Here is a 21,919-nt window from a genome sequence, read left to right on the forward strand (position 1 = left end):
AAGCTAAAAATAATAAATCTAAACAAAATATCACATCAAACCTCATAATCATTTCATTTTTTTCTCTCACAAACGTCATATTCAATCACAAAAAAATCTAACTATCTTTTAAAACACAAAAAAAAATTTCTCCAATAATATTTTACAACCAAATTTTTTTAAAAAAAATCTCCTTTTCAAGTCCCCACTTAACTTTTTGGCTTTTTAGCTTTTTTGGCTATTTTAGCCTGGGCTAAAAAGCTTGGTTTGGGAAAGGCTTTTTGGTTTTTTGACTTTTTTTGTGAGAGAAGAGTGTAATGATTATGGGTTGAATGTGATGTTTTGTTTGTTATGGCTAAAATAATCTATTTTGTTTTTTGTGGCTAAAATAGCCAAAAAAGCCCAACCAATTTCTTCCCAAACGGTGCCTTAAAAAGCTAAAAATCCCAAATTGCCCGCAGAGAACCATCAGCGGTTGCAAGTTGCAACCTCGCCCTGCCACCTTTTGGCGGGAAAGGAGAGGCGTATGAAGGAAGCTTCTCTCCCATTTCCCAAAACACACAGCCCCAAACCAAACCCAACCCAACCCAACCCAACCCAACCCAACCCATTCGCCGCCCATTGCAGTGAACTTCTCTCTCTCTCTCTCTCCCCGCATATATATATATATATATATAGTAGTATAGATATATACATCGCCGACAGACTGAGACAGCCGGTTGTGTATAACAATCAGAGCGTGGAGCAATGACGGTGTTGAGGTCTCGAGAGATAGTCCCGATGGTCAAATCTCAAAGTCCACTGAAAACCCTAAAAAGAGGAGGAACGATTGAATCGTCGAAAACCCTAGAGCCCTCAAACCTGGCCGCTTCTACCCCTACGGCGCTAGGGTTTTGTTCCGATTCGCCGGTCTCTCTTTCTGGGAATGTTCGTAGACGTAGCCTCCGTCTCGCTTCTATTCAAAGCGGCGTTCATGAAATCACCACCCCAACCCCTGCTGTTACTGTTACTAGTATTATCAATCAGGATGCAGAGAAGGGGACAGGGAAGCGCAAATTGGCTTCCGAAGGATCGCTCAGTTTGCGATCTGGAAAGAAAATTTGTAAGAGGACATCTTCGATTGAAGGAAGCACTTGTGATGATGATGATAAGTCGGTTCATCATGTGAACAACCAAAGGGGAGTAGAGATGTCAGTTGTTTCAAATACTGTCAATTTGCTGGAACATGTAGTGGGGTTGAATGAATTGGACAAAGACCCAACCAGTGATGAAGCTTGTACTGCTGGTATTAAGGCTACAAGGCGACTCAGCAGGGTAGAGAAAGGGAAGGGCAAAGCTGTTAATGATGATTTGTTATCAAATGATAACACTGTTTTAGATACTGCTGCTCATTTGCCCGAAAATGTAGGTCTGAAAGAATTGGAGAAAGACCCAATTGCTGATGGAAATTGTAATGGTAAGCCTAGAAAGAGGCTTACTAGGGAAGGAAAGGGGAAGAGGAAAGTGGTTGAGGAGGGTTTGTTGTCAAATGGTATTGAGGCTTTGGAATTGAACCTGGAAACTCAAGCCGGAGATTCAGAAAAAAATGCAGTTTCTGGTACGCGCTCTTTGGCTGATGGTCAAGATGGAAGTCCGGTTGTGGAGACTAATATGGTTAATTTTCCAAGAGCTAGGGATTACAAGGAACGGTTCCGAGATATAGCCAGACAAAATGCGTCACGATTTGCTCATTTCTCTTCCGAAGAGGTAGAGGAAAACCGTGTCACTAATGAGGCTGAAGGGGAAATGCCAGGAAGGGAGGGGGACGGGGAAATTGAAGACTGGCCTGGTCCTTTTTCGACCGCTATGAAGATTATTAAGGACCGAGAAATGAATGCGAATGTGTCGCAACAGAATTCCTGTTTGGATAAAAGTAAACCTGCACCAATAATGTGGGCTCCCAAAAAGGATCAGCACAGTGACCGCTCAAAGCTGTTGATCCCCCCACTTCAAGACTTATGTATAGCAATTCTTGCCAAAAATGCAGATGCAATCACTTCACTTGAAAGTGTGCCTGATGTACTGAAGCACAAGCTCAGTCAGTTGCTTTGCGATTCTCGGCGAATGAACAGTCATTTCCTTGATCTCCTTGTACGTGGATCTCCTACAGAAATACGCATACGTGATTGTTCATGGTTAACTGAGGAACAATTATCGAGTGCTTTCGAAGGGTGTGAAATCAATAACTTGACGGTATAATTTCTTATCGAACCAATTGTCGCGGCTTTAAATATGATGCTTGGACCCTTTTTAAATAATAAATATTTGTTATATTTTGACCTTTGTGAATCATCTGCTGTGATGACCTTTCTGATCATTACAATAGAAATTGGTCTCACTAAATCTTTAACAATTTGCTGTAATATTGTAATAATTGTCTCCTGCTTGACTTGAAGGTGCAATAAAGCATACAACTAACCGATTATTAGCATGTATTTGGAAATATTTTGCTTGATTGGTGCTTGTAGTGTCATGCTGGTGTTTTGGCATCTTAATGGAAATGCTAAATGATTTATGGAGCTTGGAAACTATAATGGTGGTATGGCTTTGCATGATTTTTGCAATTTTTTGGGGTGATTTGATTGGAAAGAAATGCAAGGATCTTTGAAGATAAATTTGGGTATTTTGGATCACTTGTGGGATAAAGTCTGTCTCTCGACATCTTTTTGGGTTTCAGTTGCTTCGCCCTTTAAAGGTGTTCCGCTTTTTTTGATTTCTAGGTAGTGGAGGTCAGCATATGATGTATAGTTTTTTGTTTTCTTTTGAGGACTCCTTAACCTCGTTTGTAATGTATTTGTTTTACAATAAAATTTGTTTTGTTGCTCCTCCCTCCCCACCCCCAAAAAAAAAAAAAAAAAAAATGTATTGAAAAACTGTCAGAATATCTTGCCGGTCTATGCAAGCCCTTCATTAGTTTGAAGCATTATTCTCTTGCTCAAGGCGAAGATCACTGTTCTTGAACTAATTGTGAATTTCTTTTATTTGCATGGGAGTAATAGCTTCTTATTTGTTGGTAATTTTGATAATTAATTTAAGCTGAATATTTTGGTTTTATGGAAGTAGGTGCTGCAGCTTGATCAATGTGGACGCTGTATGCCAGATTATGTTCTAGTTGCTATCTTAGCTCGCATGTCAAACATCCTTCCTGCATTAACTACTATATCCTTGAAGGGTGCATGCCGTCTTTCAGATGTTGGGTTAAGTGCACTAGTCGGTTCTGCGCCTGCTTTAAGATCTATAAATCTCAGCCAGTGCTCTCTGCTCACCTCTGATGGAATCAATACTTTAGCTGATTCATTGGGATATGTTCTGAGAGAATTGTATATAGATGATTGCCAAAACATAGATACAATGCTTATTCTGCCTGCGTTGTCAAAGTTAGAGCATTTGGAAGTGTTGTCACTAGCTGGGATTCAAACTGTTTGTGATGATTTTGTCATCAAATTCATAGAAGTGCATGGTCACAATATCAAGGAGCTTGTTTTGACAGATTGTGGGTATGTATCCGTACACAAATTTCTGAATGGAAATTTAGGCTTTGTTTTCAACTATACATTTTAGCCAAAAAGCCAAAAGGTCATTATAAGTTGTCACATCACTCTCTCTACTTTTTTGCACATCTTTTCATAAAATGTCATAAAATTATTAAAATAGCATGTGTCCAAATGAGGTCTTAATTTAAATCTAAACTATCCTGATTACCCCGTATCATTCCTATACAGGGGATCAGATTGTTATCAAGCTTTGGTGAAATGTCTAGTCATTCCATTATTTGCGTGTTTTGAATTTGTTGCAGGAAATTGACTGATTCTTCCATGAAAGTCATCGCAGACACTTGTAGTGGATTATGTGTTCTTGACCTTGGTAACTTGTGCAGATTGACGGATTCCGCAATGGGATATCTTGCAAATGGTTGTCGAGCAATTCAAACCTTAAAACTCTGCCGGAATTCATTCAGGTTCTGCCTTAATATTTTGAACTACTTTTACTTGTGAGAAAAAAAGATCAATAATTTTTTGTCCATTCATGGGAGAATTTAATACAATATTATGGCTAGCTCAAGGTTTTGAAAAGCGGTTGCGGTGGCGTGGTTACGGTTGTGGGGTGTAAAGTTCGTAATGTGACGTTGCGATAATCGGAACCGTGATTTTTTTTTTATGTTTCGCACAATTTGAAAAAAATTTACCGATACGCATACTTTTTTTTCTTCTTTAGAATCATATTTATTAGAGTTTAAAATTGATTTTGATCAATTTTTGTTAGTTTTTAAATATGATTTAATATATTTCATATTTTTAAATAATTATAAAAGGAGTTTTTTACATTTTATTTTAACAGTTAATGACTTTTAAGAATAATTAATTTTGAATGTCTACAAGTTATTTTTGACTAATATCTGAACTAACTGAATAAAAAATATTCACAATTATTAAATGAAATGATTATAAAAATAAAAATTGTGCTATAAATAAAATTATTTACAATTAAATATTAAATGAAATGATTGTAAAAATAAAAAGTGCCATAAATAAAAATTATTTTTGACCTATTGATTTTATTTATTTTTCTAAGGACATTTTTTAGACAACATATTACAGGAACAAAATAAAAAATATTCGCAATTAAATATTAAATAAAATGATTATAAAAATAAATACAGCTGTTGTATATATATTTTTTATTTTATATGCTAATGTAATGAAATAAAAATTAAAAAAAATTTACAAAAAAAAAAAAATCATATAAGATTTTTTCTTTGGGCTTAGATCACTTGAGTATTTGTTATTTTTTGTAAGTTTTCTTTGGGCTTAGATCACTTCGATCACTTGAGTATTTTTTTTTTACTGTAAAAAAAAAAAAGAGCTTACGAAAAAAGTACAAATATTCAAGTGATCCAAACGCAAAGAAATTTTTTTATATGAATTTGTTTTCTTTATAAAATATTTTTTAATTTTTATTTCATTACACTAGCATGTAAAATAAAAAAGATATAAACAGTACTTGTATTTATTTTTATAATCATTTTATTTAATATTTAATTGTAAATATTTTTTTATTTTGTTACTGTAATATTTTGTTACCGTTACGGTAGTTTGTCTTTTTCTGTTCTTCCCTTTTTTTGGGGTCTGAGTTGCGTCCATGAGTGTTTCTGCTTGCCCATTTAAATATCATTTACACAGGCCTATTATTGCAGTAAATGCATTTTGGTTTGCTTAATTCACAATTAGACAATCATAATATTTTTTTAATAGAAGCTTGAAATTTTATTAAGATAGACAGAAGTGTTAACATATAACAAACCAGAGTAAAAAAACCCGAGTTTCAAAAGTGTGGTCAAGGTTATTACCTCTTTCCCATCTAGGGAATAATTGCGACCAGGATTACTTAATGTCCTTTTCTTGGCCTGGGAAGGCTAAACTGCAATATTGCTTGAAGAAAATTTTGCAAATTATACTGACAAGTTGGACCCTTGTTTATTTCCGTTTGAAGGGTGTTCCTTGGGTTCTTAGGGCCACTGGAAACTAACTCTGGTAGGAACTTTATTTGGTGAAACATCTGTTCTCCAAGTGTGGTGTTAGGCTGAGCCAAAGATTCTCATACTGGAAACACTGACATTTCTAAGGTGATGTATCCTTGTCATGTCCGTGTTGGATACCCGACACTCTTTGGACACTCTTAGGACACATGTCCAACACTCTTCAAAGCGTGTCCTGTTTTTTAAATTTTTTTAAAGACTCGGACACTCTTTGAACACTTGGAAGACACACGTGTCAATCGGTTAAACAAACGTATCTATCGATTAGACACACGTGCAACTAATTATAAGTTTGAACAAAACAACTTAAGATATAAAAAAAAATCCATATAAATTTATAGAAATTAGTGTCATATAGCATTTTTTATTATCTTTGAATGATATATATAACATTTAATAAATATATAAAATTATGTATTTCATGCGTATCCCCCACGTGTCGGGTTCTGCATTTTTTGAAAATTAACGTGTCGGCGTGTCTGTGTTGTCATGTGTATGTGTCTATGCTTCTTAGCTGCAAAGCAAGTACTGGCTTTGACTCTGTTGCAACAGTCCCTTACCTATGCTTGTTTTTTATGTAGCTTGCAATGGTCTTCCCAAAGTATTCACATTAGTCTTACATGCAAAGTGTTGAGTGTTCACATCTCAAAAGCTAACTGTAGAAGCTTCTTTGTTTTACACATGACAGTGATGAAGCTGTTGCTGCATACCTTGAAGCATCTGGGGAGTCTCTGAAAGAATTGTCTCTCAACAATGTTAACAAGGTACCGACTACCATGGATTAGATTATTGCATAGCAGTTCATGTGTGTGTGGGTGTATGAATGTACGAACACTTCATTTGTCTCTAAAGTGATGATTTCCTTATTGCTTATTGGGGGTTATGTGATTTCGAGCAGGTTAGTAACAACACAGCTATATCACTTGCCCGACGTTCGAGAAAGCTGTTTACTTTGGATTTGTCGTGGTGTCGCAATCTGACCAATGAGGCTGTAGGTTTGATTGTGGATAGTTGTTTGTCACTGAAAGTGCTCAAATTGTTTGGATGTACTCAGGTATGCATCCCATGCCACACTGGTCTCAAACCTATGCTTTTGTGCAAAATTTTCTTGGTTTGCTCAAAATATCTATGATGGTAGTTGGATATGAATTTCATTTCATAGTGTAGAGATATGACTGTTTCTGTATGATTAAACCTGTTGGGGAACAGGGCATGCTGCATAATTAATGCCAAATTGGTTATGCAGAACATGCGCATGAGATTTTCTTTCTTATCTTCTAATCTTATGTCATCAATATTTATTTATTTATTCTCTTTTCAATTATAGTTAATATTCTCACGATTTGTTTCCTTTTAGTACATTTTTTACTGATCAAGAATCTTTAATTCGGATTCTCAAGATTTGTTTGCTTTTAGTATGTTTCTTAGTCATCAAGATTTGTTTCCTTTTAGTATGTTTCTTAGTCATCAAGAATTTTAGTTTCCTTATTATTTTTAGAGTTTCTTTTAACCTATAAATAAAGGTTTTGACATTGGAACTGGGAGGAGTTGATTAATGAATTTTAGTTGAGAAAAGTTGTGGTTTTTGTGTGTAGGGTTGTGGCCCGTGTTCTTCTTCTCTTGAAAATTCTTTTTTTCTTGAATCCTGGTTCTTTTATTTCTGAACCATTCTTTATATTTTCTGGTTTTGAATCAATTGGAAACCCTGTGTATTTCCTAATAGTTGTTCTACATCATTTGGTATCATATCAGAGCCTAGCTTCGATGTGTTTGTCTTTGTTTGAACGTGGTTGCCTTCTTGATATGATTTCATTGCTTTGAACCAGCAGCATTATCATTTGAATCAAATCAGCGTTGTTGCCTCCTTCATACAGCTTCGACCATTTGATTAAAAAAAAAAAAAAAAAAATTGGAACCATGGTAACCAATTAGAGGCATGTTCACACTTGGATGACTTCATCAAGACCTAAAAGAAATGAGGGTTTTCCTGGCAGTAACGAAATCAATTTTGAGTAAGGTGGTCTTTGTTTTAGGAGATATTTTAGTCATTCCTCAAAGTGCTTGTGATGATTATGTGGAAATTCTTGACCGAGCTGTTCTTATTGCCCAGCGAAAGTAAAATTATTTTGGAAGAAGATTCTGAAGTCCAAGATGAGAAAGTGGACTTTGTTGATCAAGTTGGTCCAATGTCCAAGGCAAATGACGTTATTTTGGAGGAAAATTCATGAACCTTAAAATTCCAATAAGTCGGTGCAGTGTGAGTGACTAGCCCACACCACATGATTTTATCAAAGGAGGAGCTTCCAATTGACGTGCCATCATCCGATTCATCTTTGATCAAGTTGGACATACTTGCTTTTATTGGTATTTCAGTTTTTTTTTTTTTTTTTTTTAATTTTTTGTTTTTTATTTACGTTTTCAATCCATGTTTGGTGAACTTGTCAACAGTCTAACCACAAAAATTAAGTGGAACGAGACAATGATCAAGCAACTAGCAACTTAGAAAATATGAGGAAGAAGAACTACGAAAATATGAGGAAGAAGGAATATATTTCTGTTATATTTAAAACTTCTTATCTTACAAGACCAAATGACACTCCTTATATAGGAGATATTACAAACATCATTATAACCCATTATATGCCACTTACATATTATATATTACCACTATCTACCACTATCATATTATATACATGCCACTATCTACCACCAACACCACTATCATATTCTATACATGCCACTATCCTTCACCAATACCACTATCATATTATATACATGCCACTATCTTATTATATACATTAACACAAATTTTTAGCACTCCCCCTCAAGCTGGTTTGAAGATATCTTCCATAGCCAGCTTGCTAAGTCAGCTTATCAAATTGCTTCTTGTGTAGTCCCTTTGTTAGCACATCAGCTAATTGTTCACCTGTTGGAAGGTAGGTCATACAGATTATGCCAGCATTGATTTTCTCCTTGATGAAATGTTTATCCACTTCTATATGTTTTGTGCGATCATGTAGAACTGGATTATGAGCTATAGATATAGCTGCTTTGTTGTCACAATAGACCTTCATAGGTGTCGGGTGAGAAAGCTTTAATTCTTCAAGAATTCTTTTAATCCACATTACTTCACAGATTCCATGGGCAACAGCTCTGAACTCTGCTTCTGCATTACTTCTAGCTACCACATTCTGTTTTTTACTCCGCCATGTAACTAGGTTCCCACCTACAAAGGAGCAGTATCCGGATGTTGATCTCCTGTCTGTAACACTTCCTGCCCAGTCTGCATCTGTGTATACTTCAACTTGAAGATGTCCATGTTTCTTGAACAGTAAGCCTCTCCCTGGAGTTCCTTTCAAATATCTTAAGATCTTATAAACGGCCTCAAAGTGCTCTGCCCCTGGTGAGTGCATGAACTGACTTACCATACTGACTGCAAAGGCAATATCAGGCCGCGTATGAGACAAGTAAATCAATTTCCCTACAAGTCGCTGATATTGTTCCCTCTCTTTGACTTCTTCAGCCTTAGCAGGTTGTAACTTCAAGTTAGGTTCGATCGGAGTCTCCACCATCTTACAACCAAGCATACCTGTTTCTCCAAGGAGATCAAGAACATATTTTCTCTGATTAACGAATATACCTTCCTTGGATCATGCAAATTCCATTCCGAGGAAATACTTGAGGGCTCCCAGATCCTTAATGTGAAATTCTTTTGCGAGTTTCTCTTTGAGGGCTGCTAACTCTGCTTCATCATTACCAGTTAAAATGATGTCATCAACATAAACAATCAAAATTGTAATTTTACTGTTTTTTGAATGTTTATAAAATATTGTGTGATCTGCTTGACTCTGCGAGAAGCCACAACTGATAACTGCCTTCCCAAAGCGTTCAAACCACGCTCTTGGTGATTGTTTGAGTCCGTATAATGACTTGTTCAATCTGCATACTCTGTCGCTTCCAAGTCTCTGCTCAAATCCCGGCGGTAGGCTCATGAACACCTCCTCTTCAAGATCACCATTGAGAAATGCATTTTTAATGTCAAGTTGATGTAGAGGCCAATCTGAATTTACTGCAAGAGATAACAGTACTCTGATGGAATTTATTTTAGCAACAGGAGCAAACGTCTCCTGATAGTCGATCCCATAAGTTTGAGTGAAGCCTTTAGCCACCAGTCTCGCCTTGTATCTCTCAACGTTTCTATCTGCGTTACATTTTATCGTAAATACCCATTTACACCCAACTGTTTTCTTGTCTGTGTAGATCAACTATCTCCCAAGTACCACTTCTCCTTAAAGCATTCATCTCCTCCATGACTGCTAATTTCCAATTCGGATCATCCAATGCTTCCTGTATATTCCTTGGAACAAACCAGTGTGAAATCCTAGATGTGAAAGCTCTATGATTTTTAGACAGTCTTTGATAGGAGAGGTAATTTGCAATAGGATGTTTAATGCAATTTCGGACACCTTTCCTAATTGCTATAGGAACATCAAGGTCGGAAATAGAAGGAATAAACCAAACCAAACCAAACGAAGCCTTAAGTCCCATCAAATGGGCCGGAAATAGAAGGAATAGGATTACCTAAAATTTCGATGCCAGAACTCGGGTGGACATTCGGGTCATTAGGATGGACATTCGGGTCATTATTCCTCAGATGAAATCGCTTCCTAGTATAAACCTGAAGCTCAGGATTTAGATCATTTTGTAGTATTTCTCCCCCTAAACAAGAATCTTCTTGACTAGGCACCATAGAACTTGGTTCTCCTAAGTGATCATTATCAGACAGATGTGGTTTTTGTGTAGGATAAATGACATTGGGGAGCGGGATAGAAATATCCCAAAAACGGTCTTCTACTCCACTTGTCTCCCCCTGAAGAGAAGTGTTGGGGAAATAGGATTTTGTTTCCACAAATGACACATCCATACTCACATGAAATTTCTTGGTTTGAGGATCGAAACACTTATACCCCTTTTTGTTTGAGGAATAACCCAAAAAAACACATTTTATAGCACGGGGGTCAAGTTTTGAACGAAATTGACTGGGAACATGAACATAGGCAGTACATCCGAAAACTTTGGCGGGTAAATTAGAAAACAACCTCGTGTCAGGAAAAAAAGTTTTGAGACAATCAAAAGGTGTTTTGTATGTTAACACCTTTGTAGGCATCCTGTTTATCAAATAAGAGCCTGCTTATCAAATAAGAGCCTGTTAAAATTGCTTCACCCCATAAATATTTAGGAACATGCATGTAAAACATTATAGCACGTGCTACTTCAAGTAGATGTTTATTTTTTCGTTCTGCAATGCCATTTTGTTGAGGGGTATCCCGATATGTAGATTGATGAAAAATCCCCTTTTTTTTCCAAAAACTCACCTAACTGCTCATTGAAATATTCTGTTCCATTATCAGAATGTAAAATACGAATTTTGGTTTGAAATTGGTTTTCAATCATATTGTAAAAATTTGTGAATAAATTTTTCACGTCAGATTTTTTATTCATCAAATAAATCCAACATAAGCGGGTATAGTCATCAATAAATGTAACAAACCATTTTTTACCAGAAAGAGTAGTGATTTTAGAAGGGCCCCAAACATCACTATGAATCAAATAAAAAGGTTTGGAAGCCTGGTAAGGTTTTGGCAAATAAGTAGAGTGATGAAATTTTGCAAAAATGCAACTTTCACAATGAAAAGAAGAACAATCAATCCGTTTAAATAATTCTGGAAATAAATGTTTCAGATAAAGAAAACTAGGATGTCCTAGCCTATAGTGCCATAGCATTATTTTTTCTCGAACAGAGATTGAACTAGTACTATTAAAGCTCTGAGCTTTTTTATTACTAACAGGTACTTCATCAAAGTAGTAAAGGTCTTCAAGCTTCCAAGCACGCCCAATCATCATCCCCGAGTTCTGGTCCTGAAATTCACAATGGGATTCAAAAAATGTAACACGACAATTAGAATCCTTAGATAGTTTACTGACAGACAAAAGGTTACAGGCTAAGTTGGAGACGTGAAGAACAACATTGAGATTAATTTTCTCAGTTAGTTTAATAAATCCTTTTTCTGCAATAGGTGAAAAACTACCATCGGCTATTCTGATTTTGTCATGATCAGAACAAGGGCAATAGGTACTAAATAAATGGGAAAAACTAGTCATGTGATTGGAGGCACCGGAATCTATGATCCACGGAGTGAAGTTTAGGCAAGAGAAGGCTTTAGGATTTCTACCTGTTTGTGCCAACAAAACACTAGGAGTACCGGATGAGGAGTTGGATTTTATCAGCTTTAAGAGTTGATCAATCTGCTCTTTGTTGAAGGGACCTGAATCGGCTTCATTAGCGGTAGGAAAGCCACGATTCTTCTCTCCTTGTTTGCTGCTTTTCCAGTTGACAGGTTTGCTATGGATCTTCCAACACGTTTCGCGTGTATGGCGAGGCTTGTTGCAAAAATCACACCAGACCCGTGGCTTATCATCAAACCTGCGCTGGTAATTTGCAGACTTGTTGGCCGCAGCATCGCTAATTAAAGCAGAAATTTCAATTGATTCACCAGTACCTTTTTTCTTAAGCATGACGCTCCTTCGGCTCTCTTCCTTTCTGACTTCGGCAAATACTTCGCCAATGGATGGGAGAGGAGGTCTGCCAATAATTCTTCCTCGCACTTCATCGAACTCAATGTTGAGGCCGGCAAGAAACTTGTAAATACGGCTGTCTTCCACAGTTTTCTTGTGGTGGTTGCAGTCGTCAACCGATTTTCATTCGTATGTGTTGAAGATGTCAAGATCCTGCCATAACCTTTTCAACGAATTGAAATATTTGGTTACGGAATCATCTCCTTGACGAATCTCTCCCAACTTCAAAGTTAATTCGAAAACTTGAGATTGATTTCCTAGGTCAGAATACATCTGACTAACATTATCCCACAATTCTTGTGCAGTAGTATAGCACATGTAATTAGAGCTTATATCCTCTTCCATGGAATTGACCAACCATGTCATAACCATGGAGTTTTCAGCGTCCCAACTGTCGAACAGCGGATCATTAACAGCAGGAGCCTTCTTGTCACCAGTGATGTAACCGATCTTTCCTTGCCCACGGATATACATCCGGACAGATTGTCACCAGCGGAGAAAATTATCACCATTTAGGCGGATGGTGGTGATTTGGACAGAGTGAGAGTTGGATGTTTTCACCGGAATGGCAGCGGCAGGGGTTGAAGTGGTTTCGGACGTGACTTCCGACATGGCTATGACGGTTTTAGGGCTGTTGTGTTTTTTGTTGCTCTAATACCAACTTAGAAAATATGAGGAAGAAGAACTCCGAAAATATGAGGAAGAAGGAATATATTTCTGTTATATTCAAAACTTCTTATCTTACAAGACCAAATGACACTCCTTATATAGGAGATATTACAAATATCATTATAACCCATTATATGCCCCTTACATATTATATACATGCCACTATCTACCACCAACACCACTATCATATTATATACATTAACACAAATTTCCAGCAGCTTACATGGCTTGCTTTTTTTTTACTCCAATTTTTTGAAATTGTTATTTTTCTAGGAGTCTCAATGACAGGGAAGCTGCATAGTTGACGTCTTTGTTGTCTAGACTTGATCACTTTTTTTTTTTCTTGTGGTAGAAGATGAGAGGGTTTGGTCTCTTCATTCATCGGATATCTTTTCTTACAATTCTTTTTTCAACAAAATTATTAATTATCCTTCTATCCCACAATTTCCTTTTTGTAAAAGAATTTGGAAAGCTTTTGTTCTTATTAAAGTGAAGGTGTTTATGTGGTCCTTGGTTCATGGAGGCATCTTGACAAATGATACATTGCAAAAGAGGAGACCCAACCGTTTTCTAAATCCTCAATGGTGCATTATGTATTGTAAGAATGGTGGGTCCTTGGATAATTTATTTTTACATTGTCCAATTGTTTTGATCTTGTTTCTATTGAAGAATGTTGAGTGGGTGGCTTCAAAAGGTTGTGCACAAATGCTTCTAATTGACTTTTGCGGTTTGGGAGAATCAAAAAGGGACTAGGTGCTATGGTTTTGTGCCATCTTTGCAACTTTTTTGGGTTTTGTGGTTGGAAAGGAATGCACGGATTTTTGAAGATAAATTTTGGGATGTGGATTTTCTATGACATAAAGTTTGTCATTTATCTTTTTTTTTTTAGGGCTTCGGTGAATTCTCATTTTAAAGGAATTCCAATGTTTTTGTTAGCTAGGGATTTGCTGTCGGTTTGTGCCACATAGGGGTTCGGTGGAAGTAGTCTTTGCTTTTGGTGATCTATTTTCTTTTTCTTTGTCTTCTTACTTGCGGATAGATAATGCCTCATCCTTGTCTCTTTGTGATCTATTCAATAAAAGTTCTTAATTGTTGCTGATCGAAAAAAAAAAAAAAAAAAAACCCTCTATTTATCAAATAGGGGTATCTTCAAAAGGAATTAATATAGCCATTAAACAAAAATGGATAAGAAAAGAAAGGCAGTATAATGAGGCCTTACCTTGCAAAGGAACCACAGCTGCAAAACCCTAATTGCCGCTGCACTCCCTTTTTTTCTCAGCCTCAGTCTAAACTTTTAAAGGATCTTTCTAACTCTATGAACTCACAATTGCCCACATTCTACAAAGCCTATGCTTATGGCAACTATATTTATCAGAATCTCGATCTAGATCTTACAATTGTATGATCCATTTGGACACAATTGAGTTGAATCGTGTAGAGAATCTCTTATAGGTAGCATCTTTTGATCCTAACAACAGAATTTATAGGATCGTAGAATCCCAATTCAGATATGATGGTTCTTATAGGCTATTTTATTGTAAATTTTATGTTAGTTTCTTAAATTCTAATTTTACATGGTTCAAATGAATATAAATAAACCATATTTAGAAAAACAATCTAGGAAAATATATTGCAACAATTTAAGAAAACTAACCAGTCGAAAGAACAAGCTCTGCTTTAGCTTGGTGTTGAGAGGACAAGATGTACGCATTTTTATTGCCATTTCTATGCCACCAAGGATGCTAACGACAAACCTTATAGTTGAGTCAAGCTTCTTCTTTTGAGTTTAAATCTAGGGTTATTTACTTGGAGACTTCCTAAACTATTAAGAAGTATCACTGACCCTAAGCTATAAAAGCATACAAAGGACCTCCTCAACTATTGACGTATTTTACTTTGACCTCATCAACTATAAAAACATACAAATAGACCCCGTAAATTGTTGGCGTGTTTCACTTTGACCCCTTCTGTTACTGCACCGTGAGTTAAATCAAACTTGACATTTTTGAGACAAAAATACCCTTCAACATTCTATATAATCTATTTACAATTCCATTGTTATTGTTTTTAAATTTTTTAAATATAAGCATTCATCTATTATTATTGTTTTTGAAATATCTGTAAATTTATTTTTGCAGAAAGAATATTTAAAAAAAAAAAAAAAACTCAGAATATAAATATATATATATATATATATGTATATAAATTAGTTAGTTTGATAAATGCTTACCTTGAAGTTCATGCATCCCAAAAATCTCCTTCCAAGATTGTTCTCTATGAATGTAGTTCTCAAAGGGGCTCTCATGCCACAGTAGCAGCACATATCACCCAAAGTTTTGTAGTTGTTGGCTACTAGATGTGATTTCTTTTTTGTTTGAGCTTGTGTTGCCACTGGATGCTATTTTTTTTAGTGTTTGGTTAATTATTAGGGAGAGGGACTAGAGGAAAATTGAGAGGAACTGCTAGAGTAGGTGTGTTATAGAGTGCTGAAGAGTATTTCGTCTCAAAAATGTCAAAAGTTTGGTTTAACTCAGTGAAATAATGGAAGGGGTCAAAGTGAAACATGCCAATAGTTTAGGTGGTCCATTTGTATGTTATTTTCGATTCTGATTTTCTTACATATTTTTCTTTTGTTTCTATTCATTTATTGCAGAGTGCAAACTGTTTTGTTATAAAACTCTTTATTTTTTATTTTATTATTTATGAAACGCAATTTTTTTTCTTTCTATTTTTTAATGTTTTACATGAAGCATTATATTTTTCACAATATCTCTTCTTCTTTTTGGTATAATTTAAGCTTATTTTGTATGTAATTTTTAAGAAATGTTTATTCAAATTAAATTGTTTTGTATTTTTTTATTTTTAGGTAGGATCATAAGATCCTCAATCCGATTCTGTAAATTCCTCCAACAATCCAATGTAGGATCTCGATTTTGATGACCTGGATGGAAACCCACAAACCTATAGCCCCTTGTTTCTCGAGGCTAGGGAATTGAATTTGTTTTGACTGACATATAGTATAACATTAGTATTTATCTCATTCAATATAAATGGCATACCACCCAAAGTGGGTCTCTTCGAAAATAATGCACTCTTGTTCTCCATTAATTTTAAAATTAATATATTTCCAAATACTCTTACTTTTGATTAATTCCACACGAGTTTTAAGGCTCTGCTTAACAAAACAAATCAGAGAATTTTTTCATTAATTTTATTATTACCAAATTATGATAGAATGGAAATATTCCCTTAAATGAGATAAATCCAAAATTAAATTTATCATGAAAGTTGGGTCAAGATTTACAAGGCCGCCATATTGCAAGTCTCCATACATAGTATCTCCTGACCTTTCCGTAATTCATAATTGTATTCGTCATTGGCTGGCCATTCTACACTAGTTGGATAAGGTAATTGGAGAGGATAGAAGGGCTCCACTTTCTCTTGTACAGACCATGAGGAGTTGGATGTCTTGAAATGATGTGTCCTATGGGTGACTTAATGGGAGGATCAATTTAATTTTAGAGGACATTCAAATATTCCCCTAGACTGCTTGCATCATAATCAGGTAGTTTGTAAAATTCAGTTTTGAATCCTTCAGAGCACAGGTATCTGATAAAAATGCATTAAGTACATCTCTGTGGTCCGTTGTACATGGCTGGCTGATGCTTTTTAGAATTCATGTTCAACATTAACAATTTGTATGCTGCTGCTGTTTTTCTTTTTTGTTCTACGGTTTTTTTTTTGGTTTCCTTTCAAAATACTATTTCAATTTGGAATGCAAAATGTTGTAGAAATCATGTGTATTTGATGTGCGTCATTCTTTGCAGATTACAAATGTATTTTTGGATGGCCACTCAAATCCGGAGGTGCAAATCATTGGATTGAAGATGACTCCAATATTAGAACATCTTAAGGTGCCTGATCCTGTAGGACTATTGCGTTATTCTTCTGTGCCTTCCTGAATGTGATACCAATTTGGACCAATGACATATGTAGCCTCATCCATAGTGTCCTGCATGTGATCTTTATCAAAGCGGAAATTCCCCCATTTTTGCGAAGCACCTATTTCTACTTTTTCTTGTTGGAATAGTAAAATGTAAAGTTGTAGAATATGCAAAATGATACTTTTTGTATGTTTAGTACGGCTGGGCATTTTTCTGTATCTGTTTTTGTTATGGATGAAGACTGGAACTTATGGCAACTGACTTTAACCTTCCCCCCTTTGCATAATTGAGCATAATTGATACTTGCAAATGGCATATCGAGTTTTTGCTAATTTGTTGATTTTTTTATTATGTAATCTTATTCAATAGGAATCAGCCCATTGAAACAAAGCACTTGCTTGTTAGTTATTCAAGTTTGATTGTACCATAAGTTGTGCACAAGAGGATTGTTGTACACCATAGTTAGGTCGTACGCTTGAGACTTTCTTCATCTGTTACCCAACAAAACCGGTGATTGTGGCCACCTTTTTCTCTATTTGTTTCAGTAGGCTTCTCTGTTTGTGTGAAGGCAGGTAACAGAAGGGGAAGTTCCTGTCAGGCTTGTATGCCCCTTCTATGGTCCCAGGAAATTCAAAGATCAAAATGGATTATCCGGTCTTCCAGAATTTCGTGTTCCTTGTATGTCTATCCAATAAAGCTTATATAGTTTGAAAAATAGTGATACAACGAAAAATCATTTATGAGGCACAAGGTTACCTTGAGTTTTGGATGTTATATGCTAAGGGTTAATTGCACTTTATACTGTTAAATTATTGTCAAATTATTTACTTATGAACTATTAATTGAGTTCAGGAAGTCCTAAAAGTATATAAATTGATATCTACTTAGTTTTTGAACTATCAATTGAATTTATTGAGTTTTTAAAATTTGAACTTATTTAGTCTGTAAAAAGGTTACAGAAGTAAAATATAAGCCAATAAGTATTAAATATTAGTAAAAGATCATACCCAATTAAAATTTTATTTCAAATAAATATTAAATTTTAATTTTGTTTATGGTTTTTTAGGTAAAGTTAAGGAATTTTTTTATAAAAAAAATCTCTGATATTTTATTTCAAATAAATATTAAATTTTAATTTTGTTTATGGTTTTTTAGGTAAAGTTAAGGAATTTTTTTATAAAAAAAATCTCTGATATTAAGATTTTATAAGATAAAAGACATAATGTATTTTCATAGTAGTTGAGGTCTCAATATTTTTAGAGATAAATCAATTTAGAGAAATTTTGTCCGACTCAGAGAAATTTGGTCTTGATTTTGAGAAATTTTAATTTTCACAGAGGAATTTTACAAAGAAATTCAAGATTTCACATTTTTTTATGAAAATTGAAATTTCTATGAGTTGAGCGAAATTTTTCTGAGTTGAATTTTCTTTATGAAAATGTTGTGGGACCTTTTAGCTAATAATAAATAATAAAAAAAAACATCTTGGATATTTTTTACTACACAAACTTAGAGAGGAATATTTCACTAATTTTTTTTAAAAATTAAATCGAAAGGTTCCCCAAATAAATTTTCTTTATAAGGATAAGTATTGATAGTTATCTAGATTTTCTTATTTCTCTTTTGTAATTGCTATTTGCTTTACCTTTGTCCAGTATTATATGTTGAACTTCATTGTTATTTTTTAAGGAAAATTTTTCGATGTGTAATGCACAATGTATGCGACCCTATTATAAAATTACGGAAGTTTTCACCAACTTACATAAGTGATCTCATACAGATGCGTAAATTGAATACAAATTTGCATAAGTCTTTAAGTTTTTATGAACTTACGTAAATTTGTGTTTAACTTGCACATTTTTGTGAAATCAATTATGTAAGTTAATGAAAACTTATGTAATTTTGTGATAAGGTTGTATATGGTATGCATTGAACACCGGAGTATTTCCCATTTTTTTAATTGATTATCCTTAAGATTTTTGTTAAGTTCATTTAATAACTTGATTAAAGTATTATTTTGCTTGATTTTTATTTGTAAATCAACGCATTTATTTAAATTATCTAATTTTACTTTTTCAACATATCTTTACTTATATAATTTTAAGGCAAATTACATATACCCCCTCAAGGTTTAGTTAAATTACAGATACCCCCCTGAGGTTTCGAAAATTACAAATACCCCCTGAGGTTTATATTTTCATAACAAATTGCCCTCTGAGATTGATATTTTCATAACAATTTGTCCCTAATTTGTTATGCAAATATAACCTTCAGAGGGATATCTGTAATTTCTCAAATCTCAGGGGGTATCTGTAATTTTACTAAACCTCGAGGGGGATGTATGTAATTTGCCCATAATTTTTTATTAGTAAGACTTAAAAATTACATTCTGGTACCAATTAAAACACACACACACACACAAAACTTTTTAAAGACAATAAAAATTTAGTTTGTCAACATATCTTTACTCATATAATTTTATTAGCAAGACTCGAAAATTAGACTTTGGTACCAATTAAAACACACACACACACACACACAAAAAAAATTAAAACTTAAAAATTAAAGACAATAAAAATTTAAGCTTTTTTGAAATAAAATTTTAACTAGGGCATTTTACATTTATTTTATATTTTATTTGGGCACCCAATGCATAAATCCAAATTTAAATTTTGTTTGTCTAGTAGTCTACACTTTAAAATATTTTGTTCATAAGGACATGCTGGTGCAAAATGTCCAAACTACCCATATATACATATATACCTATTTAGGGTTCTCTCTCTCTCTCTATCTCTCTCTCTCTCTCTCTCTCTCGCCTCCCATGATCCGCCCCCGCACTCTCTCTCTCTCTTCGATGGTATATATTGTTGTTTCCTCTTATTCCTCTCCAGCGTCTACTCTGGTCGACTCATCTCTGACGGCATCTATGATGATGGCTTTCTTGCTTTGCCGCTCCTGCTTTGCCTCAACAACCCCTTCCGATCATCTCACTCCTGTGACTAGACCTACGACTTCTTGCTTTGCACCACCATCGTAATCGACAACCTCTTTTTTATCATTGTCTACAACTATCTCATGTTCTTCGCCGCAATGAATCTCTCCAATGGCAGTGACTATCTCATGTTTTGTGTGTACTTACCTTTATCTAAACTTGTCAGTTTCTCTCTTTTTTGTTACACCTCTCTGCTTCTTTACTTTACTTTCTCTCTCTAAAACTGTGGTGCCCCAAATTCTATTCTAAGTGTTAAAGTTGAGGAAACATCACTAATGAGTCATTTGGTTAATAACCAAATAAAATCTCAAGAAAGATCGGATGAGTCAATGTAGCCTCCTTTCTAAGTCTAATCTCCTTAGATAGCAAACTACCTTTTTGACAAATTTTAACAAAGTATTAGCATAAGAACTACATAAGTTGACGGGGAACAAGAAAAGGTTTACACAAAAGGTATATAGGTATATAAGCAAAATAATTATTATAAGCTCATATCTTAAATAGCACAAGAGTTTTTATATTACAATCCCAAAACAAGATTACAAAAGGGATTTAACAAAATTAGTTTTTAATTTCTTATAGGGTAGCCATATGTCTTCAAACACTTCAGTTTCACCTTCGACAGGTTAATAGTCTTCAATATGAAACGCCATGAGCTTGAACTGCCTAGTAAACGCACACACACCCCGTCCCTTTTTCCTAATCCAATACACAATTACAATTATAATAAGTAATGAAGCATGATATTCAAGTCAATAAATAAAGGGATCATAAAGTTATGTGTTAGTAAATTAGAAATCTCTCAAAGAGACTTCATCCTCTCAGCTACAAGAATTAGACTCGGATCATTTGGTACCCTCTCTTTTGCTGTTTCGCAGACCTTATCCCAGATACCTACAACAGTTATATACTACTTAGCGTCAATCGATGACCTCGAAAGAGACAGTAAAATAAGGGTCAAGACCCAAGACCTCCTCCAACCTTATCCACCATTTACACTTAGGGTCCAAATACATTCAATCCCATTCAAGGGTTCCGAAACAACCACTTGAGCAAATCTTAACCTTCAATTAGGGAATGCATCCCTCAATCCTTGCTTGAAATTAACATATCATTATCTCATAAAATTCAATTATGTGATCAAAAACCTAATACCACACGCCTCTATTAAGTTTCCTGTTGTGTTAAGTGTTTTAAGCCAATGTTAGAACACGTAATTGAAATAGCAATTTCAACACAAGTATAAACATTTCAAGGCATAAATTTAAGGTAATACAAACAAACATGTAGATGTCATACTAAAGCTTGAACAAACAATAAGAAGCATATTCAATCAACTAAGAACATGGAACTATTAATAAGAACAAATTTTCAAATTCAGTTTACTTTAAAGATAACTTTCAAAGTGGCATTTTTAGAATTTTTCTAAGCTCAGCCTCATTAGGGTTTGTGGATAATTTTGTCTTGTTTCAAAATTAATTTACGAAAGTGGGATACCTTTTCTAGATTTTTAGTTATTAATGAAATATTTCAGCTCTGTCCAGATTCGTCGATTATTACAAAAATTGATTTTTCTCTCAAGCCACTCACTCATTTTCAATAAAAGCAAATTTTCTTGAAATTTAACACTTTCAGGAAGATTTTGATTTAAAATTGAGCTCAAGAGGATTTTTCTTCATTTTCAAAATTTTTTGGAAGTTAACTAAAAATACCGGTTATTGGTGCACAAAACTTGAAATAGTAAGAGTTGTAAGAAAAGGGGGCAAACCATGGATAATTTTACACTTTCTTATGATGAAAACATACCAAATAATATACTAATAACTCAAAATTTTAGTTTGGAGGTGTGCCTTTAAAAATAATGTAAGATATAGATAGAGATTGATGACTTTACTTTAACAAAGAGAGAATACAAGCAATGTAGCAATCAAAGCTCAACTTCTTTTGTTCAAACACAAAAACCCTATACATTAACAGATGAAAAAAATAATATAAGCATATAATGTCATGTATTTAGTAGAGCAAAGAGAAGGATAGGTTGTTTTGTGGTTTACTTGTTTGCCTAGAAAAGTTGTTGTGCAAGATTGCTCTCTTTTTCTTCCTCCTCCTCCCAGGGCTCACTCT

The 21,919-nt window shown here is 34.6% G+C and overlaps 1 protein-coding gene across 2 annotated transcripts; it reads left to right on the plus strand.

Annotated features, from left to right (window-relative positions):
* The first annotated feature begins 438 nt into the window (after positions 1–438).
* Positions 439–17,118, plus strand: LOC114286998 (F-box/LRR protein). Of its 2 annotated transcripts, none has more exons than XM_028230230.2 (6): positions 439–2,211; positions 3,082–3,515; positions 3,815–3,976; positions 6,243–6,318; positions 6,453–6,608; positions 16,687–17,118. In XM_028230230.2, the coding sequence occupies exons 1-6, from the start codon at positions 727–729 to the stop codon at positions 16,819–16,821; spliced, it is 2,448 nt and encodes an 815-aa protein (XP_028086031.2). In that variant the 5' UTR covers positions 439–726; the 3' UTR covers positions 16,822–17,118. The 2 variants fall into 2 exon arrangements, with proteins under 2 accessions (XP_028086031.2, XP_028086032.2); XM_028230231.2 differs by having other exon boundaries at positions 449–2,211; positions 3,896–3,976.
* Positions 17,119–21,919: the final 4,801 nt, after the last annotated feature.

This window comes from Camellia sinensis, chromosome 5, assembly GCF_055761805.1.
Source record: "Camellia sinensis isolate YWXY chromosome 5, ASM5576180v1, whole genome shotgun sequence".
Taxonomy (NCBI): Eukaryota; Viridiplantae; Streptophyta; class Magnoliopsida; order Ericales; family Theaceae; genus Camellia; species Camellia sinensis.

Coding starts and splice junctions, on each gene's coding strand:
- LOC114286998 (XM_028230230.2), top strand. CDS start 727: ATGACGGTGTTGAGGTCTCGAGAGATAGTCCCGATGGTCAAATCTCAA. Junction 3,977..6,242: donor CTCTGCCGGAATTCATTCAG/GTTCTGCCTTAA, acceptor TACACATGACAG/TGATGAAGCTGTTGCTGCAT. Junction 6,319..6,452: donor CTCTCAACAATGTTAACAAG/GTACCGACTACC, acceptor GATTTCGAGCAG/GTTAGTAACAACACAGCTAT.